Genomic DNA, 19,509 nt, shown 5'->3' with positions numbered 1-19,509 from the left:
ACGCCTACTCAGAAGCCGGTACAATTGAAATCAGGTATGCATAAGGAGCTTGGGAAGAGGGTGGGAACAGGTACGGCTGGCTGTGTGTTATGTTAAAGAGAATCCCGTATCCTGGGCGAAGCAAAGCTAGATTTTACACCTAGTCCTATCTGCCTCTGTTTTCAACTTTCAAGCTCACAAAGAGGAAGTACGGCCTTTTAAATGCCAAAGGTGCAGAACTTACACCTTCCCAGGTGAACTACAATTCCCATCATCCCTGAACACAGCTCATGTTGGCTGTGGCTGATGGAGGCTGGAGTCAGGCAACAGGTTGTCCACCACTTCTGTAAACAGCTAACAGCTACTATAGGGTATGATCTAAAAGACCGCCTCTTTCCATATGAACCTACCCGGACCCTAAGATCATCTTCTGAGGCCCTTTTTCATGTGCCTCCTCCTCAAGAGGTCCAGAGGGTGGCAACACGAGAACGGGGCCTTCTCTGCAGTGGCTCCCTCTCTGTGGAATGCTCTCCCCAGGGAGGCTCGCCTGGCGCCTTCAATATTCACCTTTAGGTGCCAGGCAAAAATGTTCCTTTTTAACCTTGCCATGAGCTGATTAACAGTCTTACGTCCTTTTAAATGTTTGCAGGGGGTGTTCTTGTGTTCTTTTGGTCTTGTTTTTCACTTTGCGGTTTTATTGTGAACCGTTGCAGTTACTGTGAACCCTGAGAACTTTGGACGGAAGGTTATACAGTGGTGCCTCGCAAGACAAAATTAATTTGTTCCGCAAGTCTTTTCGTCTTGCGAGTTTTTCGTCTTGCGAAGCACGGTTTCCCATAGGAATGCATTGAAAATCAATCAATGCGTTCCTATGGAAACCGCCTTCAGACCAGGTCCGGGGACAGTCTGTCCCCCGACCTCTTCTGAAGGCCGGCGGGGGGCGAAAGTCTTTGCTTCCCCCCCGCCGCCTGCCTTCCCGGGACAGCAGAGACTTCTCCGCTGTCCCGGGCGATCTTAAAATGCTGGCGGGCGGCAGCGAAGGCTTCGCTGCCGCCCGCCAGCATTTTAAAATCGCCCCGGGACAGCGGAGGAATTCTCTGCTGTCCCGGGGCAATTTAAAAGCCCCCGGGAAGGCAGGCAGGGGGGACAAAGACTTTTGCCCCCCGCCAGCCTTCAGAAGAGGTCCTGGACCTCTTCTGAAGGCTGGCGGGGGGCAAAAGTCTTTGCTCCCCCCGCCTGCCTTCAAAAGCCGTCCGGGACAGCGGAGAGACGCGCTGCGTTTCTCCGCTCTCCCGGGAAGGCAGGCAGGGGGGAGCAAAGACTTTTGCCCCCCGCCGGCCTTCAGAAGAGGTCCAGGACCTCTTCTGAAGGCGGGTGGGGGGCAAAAGTCTTTGCTCCCCTGCCTGCCTTCAAAAGCCGTCCGGGATGGCGGGAAGCGCTTGCCTGCTATCCCGGACGGCTTTTAAAATGCTGGCGGTGGGGAGCAAAGCCTTTCGGCCCCCGCCGGCCTTCCTGGACCTCTTCTGAAGGCCGGAGGGGGGGGAAGGCTTTGCTCCCCACCGCTAGCATTTAAAAGAGGTCCCCGGAGATTTCCCTATGGGCTTTCTTCTTGCGAAGCAAGCCCATAGGGAAATTCGTTTTGCGAAGCGCCTCCAAAACGGAAAACCCTTTCATCTAGCGGGTTTTTCGTCTTGCGGGGCACCACTGTATACAAATTTAATAAATAATATTGGCACATGAAGTCACCCCCCTGTGGAAGCGAAGCAAGTCTGGATTTGCGAAGTGTCCGGGTGTGTAAGCCACATGCCTTCTGTTCTATGATGGAAGAGGATCAAAACATAAATAAATTCTGCTTTTGAGAGGTAAAAACAAACTGTAGAAACACAGACTTTTTTATTTATTAATTACAACAGGAGCAGTGTTGTTTTGTGACAAACTTGACAGATTTCATATCGCTTCACAGCACATGCTGCTGATAAAAACATCTGTAAGGGTTTAAATGAACAGTGGTCATTCTTCAGGTGTGACTTAATGTTTCGAGGTCACAGGATTGAAATAAAGACGGGGGGGGTTCTCCCCGCCCCCCCAAAAAAATGTCCATCACCTGGGTCACATTGCATATATTTTGCCTCAAATGAAAACAAAAAGCACAATGTACAAAACAGTCCTGACACATGTATTTTTCTTATTTTTTTTTTTAGTTTATACTATACAAAAATAGTTAAAATACATTCTCGGTAAACACATTGCATTTTAAGAAATAGTCCTAGTAGGAGATTTGGCACTCGAGAGAGAGAGACGAAAGGTGGGAAGGAGGCTTATTTTCAACATAAAAACACGACAATGGAATTAAATTAAATTGTTAAGCAGGTTTGGGAAAACTGTACAACCTAAGGGCACAGCCCACCAAGTTACTGCTGCTCATTGATTCTGACATCATCTTCCAAAAGACAAAACAAAATGCTACTCTTGGCACCTCAACGCTTTTGTGAAATTCCCCCCTGTGTATATTCTATATGCACACACTTGATCTTAGCCAGAAGGCAGAGATAGCTCATTTCAACAAATCAACCCAATTTGAATTTTCTCTCTCTTTTTTTTACATTTTCACTTTTAATAGAAAAAATAGTTAGATTTTTAAGCGTGACCCACGGCAAACAGCCTTGGGGAAGTGAGGTTGGGAGGGGTGGGGGAAAGAAACTTGCTTCTGTGAAAAGCCCGCAATCCTTACATTCATTCCAAGTTGATTGGAAACGCTACAATAAATGGTGGCCCGAAGCAGAAATTGTACATAAGAAAGGCTAAGGAGGTGTTATCAATATTGCAGTCAGCAGAATTAAAACCGTTTTGCAAAAAAAGTATGTTGGAAAACCAGGATCACTTGCGCTGATCAGTCCTTTTATCACAAACACAGCAGAAAATAAGTTGGAGATCTCCCCGCCCTATATAAAAGGCAACAGGAGGTTGCCTTTTATACCACACAGGGACAGGGAAGCTGTCGCCATTGCATTCCCAACAACAACTATCATCCTTGACCACTGGCCATTTTTGCTGATGGGCATTTGAGTCCAGCAACACCTGGGAGGCTGCAGGCTAAACCACTTCAGTTTTCTAACGAAGACCCAGGACCAGCTTCAGGCAAGGGGCTCCCATCACCTACACCTACACCCCAGCAACCGCAAGAGTCAGATGATGCTGGACTACAACTCCCATCATGCTGGCTGGAACTGGTCAGGGATGATGGGTTTCGGAGTCCAACATCTGAAGGGTACAATGTTGGCTACTCCTGAGGCCGTTGCCAACTCAGCCAGCTCTGGCATCCCACATCTGAAAGGGGCTTCTTCTCCTACCCCTTTCCTACAAGAACCATCTCTTACCTAAATGTTGGGTCCTGAGGAGCTCTTGATCCTTGCACCCCTAACACAGTACGTTGGTCCATGCATAGGTGGAAGGTTTCCCAGCTCCCCTCTTGTGACAACTTGAGGTCCATTTTCCTCGCCTGCAGCAGGCCTCCCGTGGTCGTAAAAACCAGCTTGTTTCCACTCGACTCTCTGTATAGCGCAGAGGCCCTGATCCTACCGTGTCATGGTCCTCGCCTGCTCAGGAACGCCCTGTTCCTGTAAATCACCTGGGTCTAAAGTGCTGAATTTCAACAGGAACTCAAAACTTTACACAGGGCCTCTGTGGCTCAACCGCTACTGTCGGCCCTCTCAGCCCTCACCATGCTCTAGATACCGCATTTTTTGCTCTATAAGACTCACTTTTTCCCTCCTAAAAAGTAAGGGGAAATGTGTGTGCGTCTTATGGAGCGAATGCAGACTGCGCAGCTATCCCAGAAGCCAGAACAGCAAGAGGGATCTCTGCTTTCACTGCGCAGCGATCCCTTTTGCTGTTCTGGCTTCTGAGATTCAGAATATTTTTTCTCTTGTTTTTCTCCTCCAAAAACTAGGTGCGTCTTGTGGTCTGGTGCGTCTTATAGAGCGAGAAATACAGTGATTCGAATGAGATACCTGTTCCTCCTTCTCCTCCAACCTATGTCGAAGGAGGAGATCCATGGGATGTAACAGGGAATGGAGTGCCACCAGAAGCATCCCGTCTTCTCATTCACCCCTCCTGCTCTTGGATGAAGGGACTCCCACCCCAACCCCGGGAAACAATTGCCCCAAGCAGAGGCAGTTCTACCAGTAAGGCAGTTCCTGCAAAAACAATAGCAACAACAGCCAGTCACAACTTCCTAAGAAAAGAAAAGAAATGAGGAGTAGGTGGGGGAATCAGAAGACATTAGCAAGTTTCGCATGCACCCAAATCACTGAATAAAATGTTCTCGCTTGTTCTTGATGGATCACAGGCATCGCGAGGTTCAAGAACCGAAACTCCAGGAATACTGGCACTTTAGGAATGCTTTCCACTGTCACTTAATAGCAAGCATCCAGAAAAGGCATCCGATGGGTTCACAAAGCAGGGACAGAGGGAAGGTGTGTGTTTTAAAGTGATGCTAGAAACGTGTGTGCTAATAATTTAGTGTAATGGTACAAAAATGAATCACGTTTACCGACGTACACCTTAAGGACGAAGGGTTAAATTGCATTTACATAATTATACACTTTGTCTTCGACTTCTTTTTCTTCTTTTTGCCGTCTTTGCTCATCTTCTCTTTGTGTTTTCGGATTTCCCGGACTAATGTGTAGAAGGCATCATCAACACCCTGCAAAGAAATGTCAGACCTTTTAATACCAAATGACGCCTTTTCACTTGAATTGGCCGGGGTTTCGTTTAGCTAATGAAAATGCTACAAGCAATTTCAATAAGGCAGTCATCTTTTTAATAGTCATGAGAAATTGAACAATGGTTGGTACTTGTGCACTTTTATCATGTTTTCTGAAGAGCTGAGAGAGGATTTATTTTATTTTATTTTTTACAGATAGTGGCCCAGGTGTGGTTCTTGCTCAAAGGACTTGCTCCTTTTTGAGGATTCAATTAGCCAATATATCCCTTCTCACTCAGGACTAAGAAGTTTGAAGCCTGGTTTCCAATTTTTGCAACTTTTAAGGATCTGTGTCTCTTGCTGTCCATATTTTCTACCGAATTTGGGACAATATAATTAAAAAAGTTCTATGATGTATGTAAATAATGAGTGAGAACATCACTCACACAAACTGCTATGTAGCTGGTACTAAATGTGCATAAAATGAATTTAAGAGTATTGTTTTCCCAATTCTAACGATAAAATCATTATTTTGTATTGTTCTTATAGTATTTTATGTGCCCTGCTATTTGTATATATTGTTGTACACCACATATAGTTGATATGAATTGACAGCCTAAAAATATTTTTGTAACTAAAATAAATATAAAGAAAACAAAACAGTTTCATCTCAAGTTTTGTCTTGTCTGTGTATTTTACATCAGGTTTCCCCTCTCTTATCCTAGGTACCTGATGCTCTCAACTGAAGTAATATTTCTGAGGCAAAACATTACCCCTGGGTGTTTATTATCGTACTATCAAAGATGGGTGCCAGTGTCCTGGATTGTTTAATCCAAGATGGCGGGAGACCATTGTGTCCATAAATGTAGTCTACTGGTGTGCGCAGAGATCATATTGCAGGCAGTTCAAATATCCACAAGGCAAAATCACTGGCGAAACACTGGTCTCAGGTCTTTTATAGGCAAAAATCACTTTTTAAAAAAAAATACTGAAACAAATACTGTAATCAAAGCAGCAATTCACAGCTGTTGGAAACATTATGGGAGGTCTGAATTTGAACTAAAAAGAGAGAAAGTTGTACAGCTGGAAATGACCCAAAGTACTAATTTTTGACAGTGAAATGGGGTCTTTTATACCCAGAGAAATCCTATTAGTCCCATTGCACCCAAATTATTATTATTCTATTCATCCAAAAGTGATAAGTACAAAGCAAGCAAGACCAAGAACACGTCTGCAAGACAGAGAGCATGTTAAAAATAGCACCAATGGAAGAAGCAAGACTAAAGTTTTTCTTTTAAAAGGGAAACATACCTCAATTTAAGTCTCATCAGTCCATTCATTCTGCTGACATGTCAAACTGATTATGCCAGCAAGACCTCTCTATCACTCCCATGACATCATCTCATGTAAGGAAGCTCATCCTGTTCCCCAGATGTTACATTTCTGATGCTTCAACAGGGCATCATTGAAGGGCAGGAAACACTTTTTCACCATCACATCAAATCTGCTCTCAGGCTAGCCAACCAGAAACCATCACCCAATGAAGTATCCCGCTCTGTTTGCATCAGAGAACGGGAACATGCTTACATCAAGTTTGGTTTCGTATATGTCTTCTTCCTCATAAACAGCTCTATATTAACCATCTCATCTCAGGAGATTGGCTAACTTGAGCCAACCTAGTTATACCATCTGATGGCAGCTCTATTATATCGGACCATCCCCAAAGTTCTCGTTTGTCACAGCCTTCAGTTTCCTTTTCATGGTCATAGCTGTCAACGTTTCCTTTTTTTAAAAGGGAAATTCCCTTATTCCGAATAGGATTCCTCGCAAGAAAAGGGAAAAGTTGATAGCTATGTTCATGGTTGACCAGCGGTCCAGAAGGCAAAGCGGGGTCCCGTTGCCTTCCTGAGTGAGGTTAGCAGTGCTCACCTTTCCAATGTCCCCACTGTGGAAGGACGTGTGGATCCAGAATTGGCCTCCACAGTCACTTATGGACTCATTGTTAAAACCGTGTTTATTGAAGACTATCTTACTCGGCTACGAGTGATCGCCAAAGAAGAAGAAGAGCTCACTCTTCAGGTAATAAAGCTCCATCCAACATATCACGAAGACAACGCCTGCCTTCCTTGCATCTTATTAGCAGTTCATGGAGCGCAACCCTATGAAAGTTTACCTTCTGAGCAACATTTGGTGGCGGGGGCCGCACACCCGTGGTGGGAGAGACCAAAGGCAGACAGGGGCACAGCAAGGAATGTCAATTTCCCCTTTGTACACTAGTTTCTTCGGAGGCGGGTGGCGCTGTGGGTTAAACCACAGAGCCTAGGACTTGCCGATCAGAAGGTTGACGGTTCAAATCCCCACGACGGGGTGAGCTCCCGTTGCTCGGTCCCTGCTCCTACCAACCTAGCAGTTCGAAAGCACATCGAAGTGCAAGCAGATAAATGGGTACCGCTCCGGCGGGAAGGTAAACGCCGTTTCCATGCGCTGCTCTGGTTCGCCAGAAGTGGCTTAGTCATGCTGGCCACATGACCCGGAAGCTGTATGCCGGCTCCCTCGGCCAATAAAGCGGGATGAGCGCCGCAACCCCAGAGTCGGCCACGACTGGACCTAATGGTCGGGCGTCCTTTTACCTTTACCTTACACTAGTTTCTACACACCCATCTCCTGGCAAACAAGAGCTCATCATTGGAGTTTAAGGATACATCCCACCAGGCAAAACCACTCAAGGAAGGTGGGAAGCAAGGCTGGTTGAAATCGAGAAATGCCCTTCTTCTGCGTTCAAGAGAGGAGCACAACCTCCCAGGAGAACACTGCATGCATAAGTGCGCTGGATTCTAATCAGTGAATATTCCTAGGTCTGAGCGGGTAAGCATGTGTTATCTGTTTTCAAGGGACAGACATCAAAAGTTGAGCGGTTTGTTCTTTGAACCCTGGATCGTATAAGTTGACCTTTGCCAAATCACGGCAGACGCGTGGGATTTGGCCCACAATTCTAAAGAAAGCAGCCCGTTAACCGGGGCAACTGCACATGGCTCTGCTAAGGGAAGAGAACGAGAGAAGGGCCTTTGGGGCACGCAGAAATAGAAGGCATGGAAGCTGCTCACCCCGGTATGGTTGAGAGCAAAACCAAGTGTTGAAAATTCAAGGGGCAAGGAGTTTGCAGCCTCCTGTGAACTGGCTCCAAACAAAGTCTGTTTCTAAACTTCCTGGCCCACCAGAAAGAGGTTTCCAAAAGAGAAAGGCGCATTCTCAATGCACCGTACAAGTTCATCCACAGGTGAAACCACAGAGAAAAACCTTTATATTCTTAAAGGAGAGTGGCGACAGTAAAACAGATTGGCTGATACTTACAATCATTTTGAAATTACTGGAATCACCAAAGAGAAGTTTGCAAGTTAGATTTGATTCGTATTGGTGATCAGATTTTTCCCCCCCGCCGAACTTTTTTTTCTTTTCTTCTTAAACAAGAACAAAACTTACCCTGTCACATTAAAAGGCATTTTTTAATTTTCACGCACCCAGGAGTCTTTTCTTCTGTGCTGATTTTTCTCAATCTGTACTGGCGGATCTCTCGCACCAATGTATAAAATGCATCCTCCACTCTCTGCATTGTAAAACACAACTCCTTTAAAGCCAGCTTTGGTTAACCAGGATGAAGATGGTGGGGGCCCAGTCGTCAGAGGAAAACTGAAAATTAGCAGCTACACTCCTAAGAAAAGCAGCGTGGAAGCAATATACCTAGCTACATGTGGGGGAAAGGCTTTAGGTACAATCCCATATTCATTATTTTTGATATCAAAATATACCAGTCCTTAAGGATCTAGATCAGGGTTTCCCAAACTTGGGTCTCCAGCTGTTTTTGGACTACAACTCCCATCATCCCTGACTTGCTAGGGATGATGGGAGTTGTAGTCCAAAAACAGCTGGAGACCCAAGTTTGGGAAACCCTGATCTAGACTAAGGGTGGTTAACCTGTGGCCTTCCAGATGTTGATGGACTTCAACTCCCAGCAACCTCAGCAAATCTGCCCAATGGTCAAGGATGATGGGAGTCCCAACAATATCACAGGTTAGTCAGACCCTTTATTCGTCACGTTCACACCTGTTTAGATGTTAACACACTTGATTTCCTAAGATTTAGAGCTTCGCTTGTGTCCAGCATTCAGGGCAAATGGCAACAGAGCCTCCATTCTCAAAAACATTTTAGGAGCTGGATTTTAAAAATTTCTTCCCTTCAGGAAACCCTTTCAATGTGACGTCATCTGCCAAGGAACCCAAGTCCTTTGCCAAAGATTCTGGGGCAGGGATTTGAAGAACCACTTTGAGCCCAACGGCTAGATTCAAACTTCACCAGCCTTCTGGAGACAAAAGTTCTGGTGACAGGCGAGGCCGAAAGGGGGGAAAGAAACACTACATATTTTCCACATACATTTTACACTGTTTGTAATGCTGTTTTCCCATTCGATTCCCTTGTAGGGAGATTGAGGTGCATAAAATGTAAGCGAAATACATACTGCCTTTAAAGATGAACCTATGACAAATGACATCGCATGACTGGAAGTTTGCTTAAGCTGCACTCGCGAGTCGTTTGGATGGAAGGGGTTGGTGGGCCAAATTAAGTCAAATAAGTGCAATCACAAACAGTTAATCCAAGACACTAGCCAGGCTTTTTAGGCCTCACCCTGGCAATGTTTTGAATGCAGTGTGTGCACCCAGGAATGAATTCAGCACTGCCCTATGGCTGCGCATTGCAGAGGGAAAGATCAGTATCCAGAAAGTTTGTCTGCTGCACCAAACAGCGAGGAAATTCTGAGGCTCCCCAGAAAGCCATCTGCGAGGTTCTGAGCTAAACAGTCACATCCCCATCTTGCAATAAGAGAAAGAAGAAGAAAAGCACAGAAAATTTTCCATAATCACAAGCGCACCCATCCGATCCAACTGTTTTGATTGCCACGATTATTCGAGATGCTATTTCATTCACTTCCCAAAAGGGCCCAATACCTGGGAAGGTGTCCTCCCCAAAACCCCTGGGGAGGGAGAATGTGGGGAGGACGGACATCTTTCATTGACTGTGTATCCACCCCCCGCCCAGCTCATTTCAATGGAGGTCCCTCAGGAACCATTTCAAGGCAATTGGGCCCACCGCCTCCATCCGATCACCGAAAGCAGGAGTTGTGATTTTGTTTCAGCAATGCAGACAAGATGGAGAAAGAGATCAACACCAAAAAAGGCAAAAGATTGACTAGAGAGGAGCCCATTCGGGGCAAAGCAGTTCACCACAAAAAGAAGAAGCAGGGCTTGGGGGAAAAGGTTTTTAAAGAGCCAGCCACACAGGGGAAGCATTTGAGTAAGTTGTTGAAACTTTGCTTGTATCCCACAGAAAACACGGAAGTGGCAATTTTGCTACAGGCGAGCATTGCAACATAGGAGAGGTTTTTCACAGAGAAACACATACACAAAGGCATGCATGTGCTTTCCGACAACTTTATGGAAACTAGAAAGGGAGCACCACAAGAGGAAGGGGCATCCTCTAGAACAGGGTTTGCTCATCGGTGGCCCTCAAGATGCTGCTGCTGCTCTGCAACTCCCGTTGCCATTGACAGGACTGGCTGTGCTGGCAGGAGCTGATCAGAGCTTGAGTCCAAAGAAAAATGCTGTAGCATTTGCCACTGGAACAGAGGAAAACGCTCCATGCTGAGTCAGGTCTATCGAGCTCTCAGTGTTGTCTGCACTGGCTGGCAGCTGCTCTCCAGGGTTTCAGACAGAGGTCTTTCCCAGTCCTACCTGGAGATGCTGGGGATTGAACCTGGGACCACTGATCGAAATTAGCCAGGTGCCAGGCGCATTTTGCACCTGGCTACCGGCCACTTGCGACCAAGTGAATATTCCAGGGCACCAAGATGGCGCCTGACATCTCTGCCACCAGGAGGTTCATGCCTGGGGATTCTTGGATCTGGGCTGTTTTCACACACTAATACCCCATCCTGTAGAATTCTATCAGTTATATTATATCTGCACAATCGGGATGGATTTCAGGAACCCAAACGCTTTGTTGTAGCTTGTCTTCACTTACCCCACCCCACTGCCCTGAAGAAGAAGAAGAGTTTGTATTTGATATCCCGCTTTATCACTACCCGAAGGAGTCTCAAAGCGGCTAACAGTCTCCTTTCCCTTCCTCTCCCACAACAAACACTCTGTGAGGTGAGTGGGGCTGAGGGACTTCAGAGAAGTGTGACCGGCCCAAGGTCACCCAGCAGCTGCATGTGGAGGAGCGGAGACGCGAAACCCGGTTCCCCAGATTATGAGTCCACCGCTCTTAACCACTATACCACACTGGCTCTCTCCCTGCTCACAGTTGTGAAGAATATTCTTACGTTATGAATGGTCTGTGTGTCACCATTAAGAAAAATAGTAAGTGCTCAGAGTTCTTAACCGAGCTGAAGGATGTCATCTGAACTAGCCAGATGTTTAACACAGTCAGTCCATCATATGAAAAATAAGATTTTAGAGCCGTATTGTCCAAAAATGGCGACTAGACATTCCGTTTTGGCAACGGCAACCTCGATTTAAGGAGCCATTTGGTGCCTAGCTTATATATCTAACACAGCCTGGGACCGTCTGCATGCTCTAACAAATTCTAGAGCACTGAGCTATATTGCTCCTCCATCTTTCCTACAGCCATGTCCCTGCAGTCCCAGATCCAGCACAAACTCCTCTTCGCAGCTTCCTACGGCCCCATTCTGCAGCCATGTTTTTCCCTTCTCAATCTGCTCCCACATCCAGATATTTTGTGTTTGTGGCTTTTTACTCCTCCAGCTGCATCACCCTCAGCCACCCAAAAGTCTCCTGCTCCATTGAGTGACCACCTTTCTCTCTTACTACCCCTCAAAAAACACCTTTCCCATGCCTTTCTCTCTTACATCAAATCCCTCCTCAGCACACACAAAGAGCAGTAAGCCACATTTAAAAAAAAAAAAAAAGCAACCATGCTACTGAAGAAAGGGAAAATAAACATAGGAGGAGCCATAGCTCAGGGTGATGTTACCCATCTCTGCTCTACTGGAAAACTATATTCCCACCCACCCCACAAACAAAAAATCTACCAGATCCCTCAAACGAACACTAGTTTTCAAAGGAAGGGGGGAAAAGAAATTGTCATCGTAATTTCCCATTCTCTCCACACGAGGGGGAACCACACAGTAAAGCTCATCTAAGCTGCATACATAACCATACATTTAAAGCAAACTGTTTCACCCAAAGAATTCTGGGAACTGCCTCTCACAGAGCCACAACTCCCAGGACTCCCAACAAATTACTGTTTCTAATGGAACCCCCAGATGCAGTTAAAAGTTGGGGGGTTTATGCCCCAAAAGTATGGGGCTAGAGGGGGTGCAGAACCTCACAGCCTGCACTTTGTTGCTTAGCTACAGAAAAGCTGACAGGCAGAACCTGTAATGTGCGTCAGAGCACATTAGACGTTTGTTATAGTCGTTAGACTGGTCATGTTGTACGGATGGCTGATTATCGTCTTCCAAAGCAACTACTCTATTCCGAACTTAGAAATGGAAAACGTAATGCTGGTGGTCAACGAAAGAGGTTTAAAGACTCTCTCAAGGCAAACCTAAAAAATTGTGGTATAAACACTGACAACTGGGAAATGCTGGCCTGCAAGCGCTCCAGTTAGAGAACAGCCTTTACCAAAGGTGTCATGGACTTTGAAGACGCTTGAACTCAGGACGAAAGGGAAAAACGTGCTAAGAGGAAGACACGCTTGGCAAACCCTCACCGTGATCAACTCCCGCCCGGAAACCAATGTCCCCACTGTGGAAGGATGTGTGGATCCAGAACTGGCCTCCACAGTCACCTACGGACTCATTGTTAAAACCGTGTTTATGGAAGACAATCTTACTCGGCTACAAGTGATCGCCAAAGAAGAAGAGACGTTTGTTATAGCCAGCTGTGTAACTGAGATGGCTGGTTTGGTTTTTTAGAATAGATTGGAAAAATTCAGGAATGGTGTTATCAGTGGGCTTATGGCAGCATTCCCAGCATCTGATACGTCCTCTTAAGAGTACAAGTATTTCTAAATGCCAGAAAGTGGGAGAGATGATGGGTAAATGGCTAGATCCTGAGTTCTTGGAAAACACCAGTGGAGATGGGGATACTAGGTTCCTTGGGTTTTTACTCCAACCCATAGTAATCAGCAGGGACGTGGGTGGAGCTGTGGATTAAACCACAGAGCCTAGGGCTTGCCGATCAGAAGGTTGGCGGTTTGAATCCCCGCAACGGGGTGAGCTCCTGTTGCTCACCTAGCAGTTTGAAAGCACGTCAAAGTGCAAGTAGACAAATTGGTACTGCTCCGGCAGGAAGGTAAACGGCGTTTCCGTACGCTGCTCTGGTTCGCCAGAAGCGGCTTACTCATGCTGGCCACACTTGCTGGCCACAAGAGGCTTAGTCATGCTGTACGCCGGCTCCCTTGGCCAATAAAGCGAGATGAGCGCCGCAACCCCAGAGTCGGCCACGACTGGACCTAACGGTCAGGGGTCCCTTTACCTTTTTATAGTACCTTCCAGTAGCACCTTAAAGACCAACTAAGTCAGTTCTTGGTATGAGCTTTCGTGTGCATGCACACTTCTTCAGATACACCTGTTGTATCTGAAGAAGTGTGCATGCACAGGAAAGCTCATACCAAGAACTGACTTAGTTGGTCTTTAAGGTGCTACTGGAAGGAATTTTTTTTGTTTTGACTATGGCAGTCCAACACGGCTACCTATCTGTAACTGGAACTTTTTATAGTAATAAGCCTGCCCCTTACCACTAAGTGTGCCACACGTTCGGGATGGAATAAAATGCCTTTCAATGGGTACAGGAACTAATTTATGACATAGGTCCTAAGCCGTATGAGCAGAATCATTCACGCCACACATTTAAAGGAATTTTATACCATTTTAGCAGTCGTGGCTTGCTCCAAAGCATCTGGCGAACTATAGTCTACCCCTCACAGGGTTACAATCCCCTGCACACTTAGCAAACCACAGTTCCCAGGATTCTTTGTGGAACACAGTGTGCTTGAAATGGACGGTGGGAATGTGATCTTAGGAGCACTGAAGAAAATTTTAAGTGGCGGCTCGTAGTTGCCCCCTGCCAACCACAGAAGGAGGGGGTGGGCACAAGGCAGGCTTCAGTGTTGGCGAGTGCCCATCAGGGCCATGGCAGGTGTCCAAGGATGCCAGGTAAATACGTTTAGTCCCAAACAGCAAAAGCAACTTCACCTATTTAGAACCGGGTCAACCAACTATGATTTGGGGTATAATACATTGATGCAGCTCTTTAAAAAGGCCTGAAGGAAATGTATCATCGAGCAGAGGTGAAGTGGAAATCACAGGCTCTTAGAAGAGCAAAGCAAGTGGATTGTAACGCAGAGCAAAATCAACATTTTTTTTTTTTAAAGCAAGCAGAGATTTAAGCCCAGCAACTTCGCAACGATTAGAAAAAAACCCAAAAAAAAAAAAAACAGATGATGCACACAGGCTAGGTAACCATAGCCATACAAAATATATCCAGGGCTGTATTCTGCACTGCAAACAGGACTCAAAAGCTATGCGCGCAAGGGAAGGAAGCGCACAGGTCAAATTTTAGATTGTAAGCTCCTTGAGGCAGTGACTTGTGCTCTTGTTTTTCTGCAGGCAGTCATGTGCACATCCATAGCACTATAATTTACTTTCAAAGTGTACTCAAGTATGAGTTTTATTTACCAAAGCCCAGGGGAAAGAAGGCAACCCAAAGATGTCCCTTGGGGTCTCTTCCGATTCTGCAATTATTTGATGCTAAGAGGAGAAGGCAAGAAGTAAAGAAGGGGCTTCCTCAGCTGGAGCCTCATGCGTTCTCCTGTGCAAGTGGGGCTCCTGGGCAAAGGGAATATGCCCTCAACCATCCCACGGCAACATCCTTCATCTTTCCCCACTAAAGGAAGAAGGAAAACACTTGGGAGGCAGGAGAATTGTCTGCACGCATTGGAAACTCTGGCAAAAGTCAGAGCAGAGACTGCTCTCCTTCTCTCCTCCCTCCCCTGCTTTTTACAGGTGTTTTCTCTCGCAAACAGCAGCATCTAAAGTGACACACTGCATGCTGTTCCTGAGATTCCAAGCTGGAACCAAGGAGATGCAGAAGGAAGGAGGGACTTGCTATGTGAAGAAATCCAGCCAGGTTCGTCTCTGGATCACGAGCATGCAGCTGCATGAATCACAGAAGCCCCTGTTCCGTTCAATAAAAACACCGCCCGTGGGTTTCCTTCTCAAGCCGTTTACAAAAAAAACCCCATGGGGATTAGATGCCGCCTGTTCTCGCGCTTCCAGTTCTGTACTTGCGGGATTTTGCATTTTTTGCAGTGTGTACACACAGCCTTGGACACATTCCAACACTACAGCGGATTTCTGAACATTTATTTTCGGTGAAAAGGAATACAGGGGGAAAGGGATTTCTGCATTAAGGCCGGGCAATTACTGAGTTGAGAGGATGTGAAAACCATTTAAAAATGGACGCAAAGCAGCATTTGCTACTATTCTCTAGTCCTTATTTCAATTTTTACCTTCGATAGCTTATAAACATTAAAAAATCCCACACAGGCAGTTTGCAATTCCAGTATTACTCAGCATGTTCATATGCGTGTTCAGGGAAACTGTTAATCGGGGCACTTACTGTCCCCCGACAATCCACGGTCTGCGCAGCTGGAGAGAAACGTTCAGATAACTCTTGCCGTTATGAAAACGACTAAAAATAACTCAGACAAGGCTTCAGCTGCAACATCCTGCCACTTAGCATGCATCAGATGTTCCTACGAATTCACGCCAGACAAATTATTTCAGCATCTTAAAGGGATCGCAAGGGTTGCAGAGTCAGACCTCTGAACCCAATGCCTTTCCGAATTTGAAGACAAGGCTACCAGGCAAGTGCTGCTCTGGGACTTATTTAGCGCAATAAAAGAAGGATATATGCTTGGAGAAGTCAAACTGCATGCTTGTATATGAAATCTTGCCCTGGATTCTGTTCTTGGCCTCAGAATTCGGGTGATGTGAGTCTGAGGTGGTAAAATCCAGACACAGAGACGTCATCACGTCTATTTCCCATAAGGAATCTGTGCAAGGTTCACCACTACCATCCTGGGTAACATCCAGCATGGTTTTTTCTTTCTTTCTTTTTTAAAAGTGGAAGCCACATAGAACACACACAGAGATTTTGAAGTTTTAACTTTAAAGCAGCAGCATACCACTTTAGCCAATCACGGATTCCCCCAGAGACTCTTGGGAACTGTAGTTTATACCTGACAGAGCTACAGTTCCTTGCACCAGAAACAAACTACAGTTTCCCAGGATTCTCTGGGGGAATCCATGACCGGCTAAAGCGGTGCGATACTGCTTTAAGCGTAGGCTGCAGATGGGACCTCAGATATACAAGCTGGCTCTCGAGAGTCAAATAAAATGGAACATGACTCTGCCTGCTTTCTTGAATCTCAGCTATCTTGGGGAAAGACCATATCGAGAGAGAGATGTAGGATCTCTCAAGAACATGGATTCGCAGGTACTAGGAATCCTACCCATTATTCGAACAGAAAACTCTGTTCTCAACCTCAACCGGGGACGATTGTTCTAACACGCAAGACAACACACATAATGTTACCTGTCTCGTTTTCGCAGAGGTTTCGATGAAAGGAATTCCGTAACTTCTAGCTAAGTCCTGAGCTTGTTTTGTGTCTACGGTTCTCGAAGGCAAGTCGCATTTGTTTCCTACTAGCACCATGGGGACATCTTCAGAATCTTTCACTCTTTTTATTTGTTCCCTGTGGAGGGGCGGGGAGGGGGGAAATAAGAGAAGAGTGAGAGACCACTTTAGAGCAAAGTAATATCTGTGGAGTTGCCACGGTTACTTCTTTGAAGGGAGAGATTTTAAAAAGAAAAAGAAGCAAGTTGTTTAAATCCATCTGTTTTGTTTACTACCAAGGTTTTCATCTGCATTCAGCACATCCCCAGGCTCACTGATTTATTTTATTTTTACACTGCTAACTCACATACAAAATCATCCACAAAGGGTTACATACAGCAGATATAAAGGCCCATCGCCTGAAGTACAAAGGCCCGTCGCCTGAAGAAAGGCTTCAAAAGATACCAAAAAATATAGAAGGATGCTTGGTGGGTTTCCATCGGCAGGACGTTCCACATTGCTGGACTGTCCACACTAAACACTGTATTTCTCATAGCTACCAAGCAGCCTTATTTACACAGGGGGCAGTAAACAGCATTCGCCCAACAGAACTTGGTGATCAAGCAGAGATTGTAGTATCGTAGAGTTGGAAGGGACTCTGAGGGTCATTTAGTGTAATTATTATTTATTTATTGAATTTCTATACTTCAAATAAAGATAAAAGGCTTTAAGGGTCCTTAGAGCAGCCATTTTCAACCTGTGGGTCCCCAGATGTTGTTGGACTACAACTCCCATCACCCCTAGCTAGCAAGGCCAGAGCTCAGGGATGATGGGAGTTGTAGTCCAACAACATCTGGGGACCCACAGGTTGAAAATGGCTCCTTAGAGCCTATTATTTACAATGTGTTTAGAAGTTTCAGGTGTTTCAACAGTCATACAGTGAAGGCAAAAAGAAAGGGACTAGGTAGACTGGTTGAGGCAGACACAAGCTCAATTCAGGGTAGTGTGTAGAAGCTCAAGATGTTAACTGGACTGGAGGTGGCTGAGAGGCAAAGTTACACAACCACAGCTACCTTCTCACGATCACTCCGTGTGGCTTCTCACAGCGCCACACAGATCCTGAAATCAGTGGGTTCTGGAGCCAGGATTAAAAATAACTCAAAAAAAGGCTGCTTTCAAACTGAGCAGTTTGAAAGAGGGCGTTTGCTGCAATCACATGGCAAGTCTTTATGGGCTTTCGTTTGACGCAAATCGCAACAGAGTCCCATTTCTAGTCAACACCCTCCTAATTAGCATGCATTTAAGGCAGCTGAAGGGGGGGGGTGGACCAGAGAGCATTTGTTTAGAGCCAATGTACATATTATGCAGAACAAGGAAGAAAAAAAATCAATAGAAACACGCACACACACACACTTCCTTACACAGAGCCAGACCTCTGGGTCCATCCAACTCAATACTGTTTGCACTGACTGGCAGAGGCTCTCCGGGGGGTTTCCTACATGTACGAAGCTATTGAACCAGTATGCATCACTCCGTCGCTGGTACGCTTGCTTACTACTTGCAGGGAGATCCTTAAGTTGGAGACCCTGCAGAGATTCTGCACTGGAACATTTCAGGTAGAGGGTGTCATGCTCTCACACGCTCACCTCACTCTGTGTAATGCGCAAGAAAGGCTTGGGAAGTTGAGGGACTCCGGAGTGTACAACAAGCAGAATGAGTACCGCTTCTACGTATTTTAAATCGGAACAGACGTCAAACCCACGTTGGTTTGTTTATTTCATTTATATCCCCCCACCTCCAACATCTTGGAGGTCCCACATCGCAAGGTGATTAGATTGGTCTCAGCTAGGGCCGGGGCCTTTTCAGTACTGGCCCCGATCTGGTGGAACGCTCTGTCACAAGAGACTAGGGCCCTGCGGGACTTGACGACATCTTTCCACAGGGCCTGCAAGACAGAGCTGTTCCACCAGGCTTTTGGCCAGGGCACAGCCTGACTCCCTCCTTTGGCAATCTTCACAGAACTCTAGCCCAATGGTTGCCATCACTTTGATTTGAATTAATTTTATAATGAAATGATTTTAGAATGTTGTATTATTTTATTGTTGTTAGCCGCCCTGAGCCCAGCTTCGGCTGGGGAGGGCGGGATATAAATAAAAATTTATTATTTATTATTATTATTGTCTCCCAAGATGCTCAAGGTGGCGGACATGCTTTCCCCGTCCATCACAAGCTCTCCATTTGATAATCGCTACAACCCTGTGAGGTAGGCTAGGCTGAGAGGCAGCGACTGGCCCAAGATCACCCACCGAGCTTCAAGGCTGAGGGAGGATTTGAACCCAGGTCTCCCAGGCTCCTGGTCCAGCAGGGAGGTTTCAGTATGTTTGTTTGTTTGTTTGTTTGTTTGTTTTAAAGTGGGGGGGGGCATTTCTCCCACCTGCAGCCCGAAGCAAGATAATCTGCCCTACCTGCTCAGGGTGATACCTGCTGCAACGTGAGCAGAGGATGTGCGGATCCGCACAACCCAGGAGAGAGTCCTGCATTCAGATCTAGGGCATGGGTAGGCAAACTAAGGCACAGGGGGCCAGATCCAGCCCAATTGCCTTCTAAATCTGGCCCGCGGACGGTGCGGGAATCAGCGTGTTTTTACATGAGTAGAATGTGTCCTCCTATTTAAAATGCAACTCTGGGTTATTTGTGGGGCAAAGGAATTTGTTTATTTATTTTTTCAAAATATAGTCCAGCCCCCCACAAGGTCTGAGGGACAGTGGACCGGCCCCCTGCTGAAAAAGTTTGCTGACCCCTGGCAAGGAGCAATGAAAACACGGTGTTGTGAGCGTCTTACACATTCATTTATTGCAGCAACGTATAGAGGGCTTAACACCGCAGCTCTAAGCAGTGCACAATAAGGTAGTGGGAAGATACGACAGAGATAAAAACCAGCTCAACCATGAAATGAAAAGAGAAAATAACTTAAAATGCTTGCTGGAATTTTGCTTCCATTTTGCTTCTGGGCACAATTCAACCGTTGAAGCCCTAAAAGCAGATTTGACCTAAACCAGGATTACATGAGTAGAATGTGTCCTTGTATTTAAAATGCATCTCTGGGTTATTTGTGGGGCATGCCTGGTG

At 46.0% G+C, this 19,509-nt stretch overlaps 1 protein-coding gene across 6 annotated transcripts in view; it reads right to left on the bottom strand.

Moving 5' to 3' along the window:
• LOC310825973 (GTPase KRas) overlaps window positions 1–19,509 on the bottom strand; it is a 79,486-nt gene that overhangs the window by 34,287 nt on the left and 25,690 nt on the right. For 3 of the 6 annotated variants that reach the window (XM_083700275.1, XM_083700277.1, XM_083700279.1), the window contains exons 4-6: window positions 16,360–16,519; window positions 8,165–8,288; window positions 1,854–4,684 (exon numbers count right to left, since the gene is read on the bottom strand). In XM_083700275.1, the coding sequence (XP_083556401.1) occupies window positions 8,169–8,288; window positions 16,360–16,519 (280 nt within the window). In that variant the 3' untranslated portion in view covers window positions 1,854–4,684; window positions 8,165–8,168. Of the gene's footprint in view, window positions 1–1,853; window positions 4,685–8,164; window positions 8,289–16,359; window positions 16,520–19,509 lie in introns of those variants that run through there. The other 3 variants (XM_083700276.1, XM_083700278.1, XM_083700271.1) reach the window with 2 other exon arrangements.

Source organism: Podarcis gaigeae (genome assembly GCF_964106915.1).
Source record: "Podarcis gaigeae genome assembly, chromosome: 10".
Taxonomy (NCBI): domain Eukaryota; kingdom Metazoa; phylum Chordata; class Lepidosauria; order Squamata; family Lacertidae; genus Podarcis; species Podarcis gaigeae.
The sequence above is the reverse complement of the archived record's forward strand: the minus strand, read 5'-3'. Positions and strand labels throughout refer to the sequence as shown.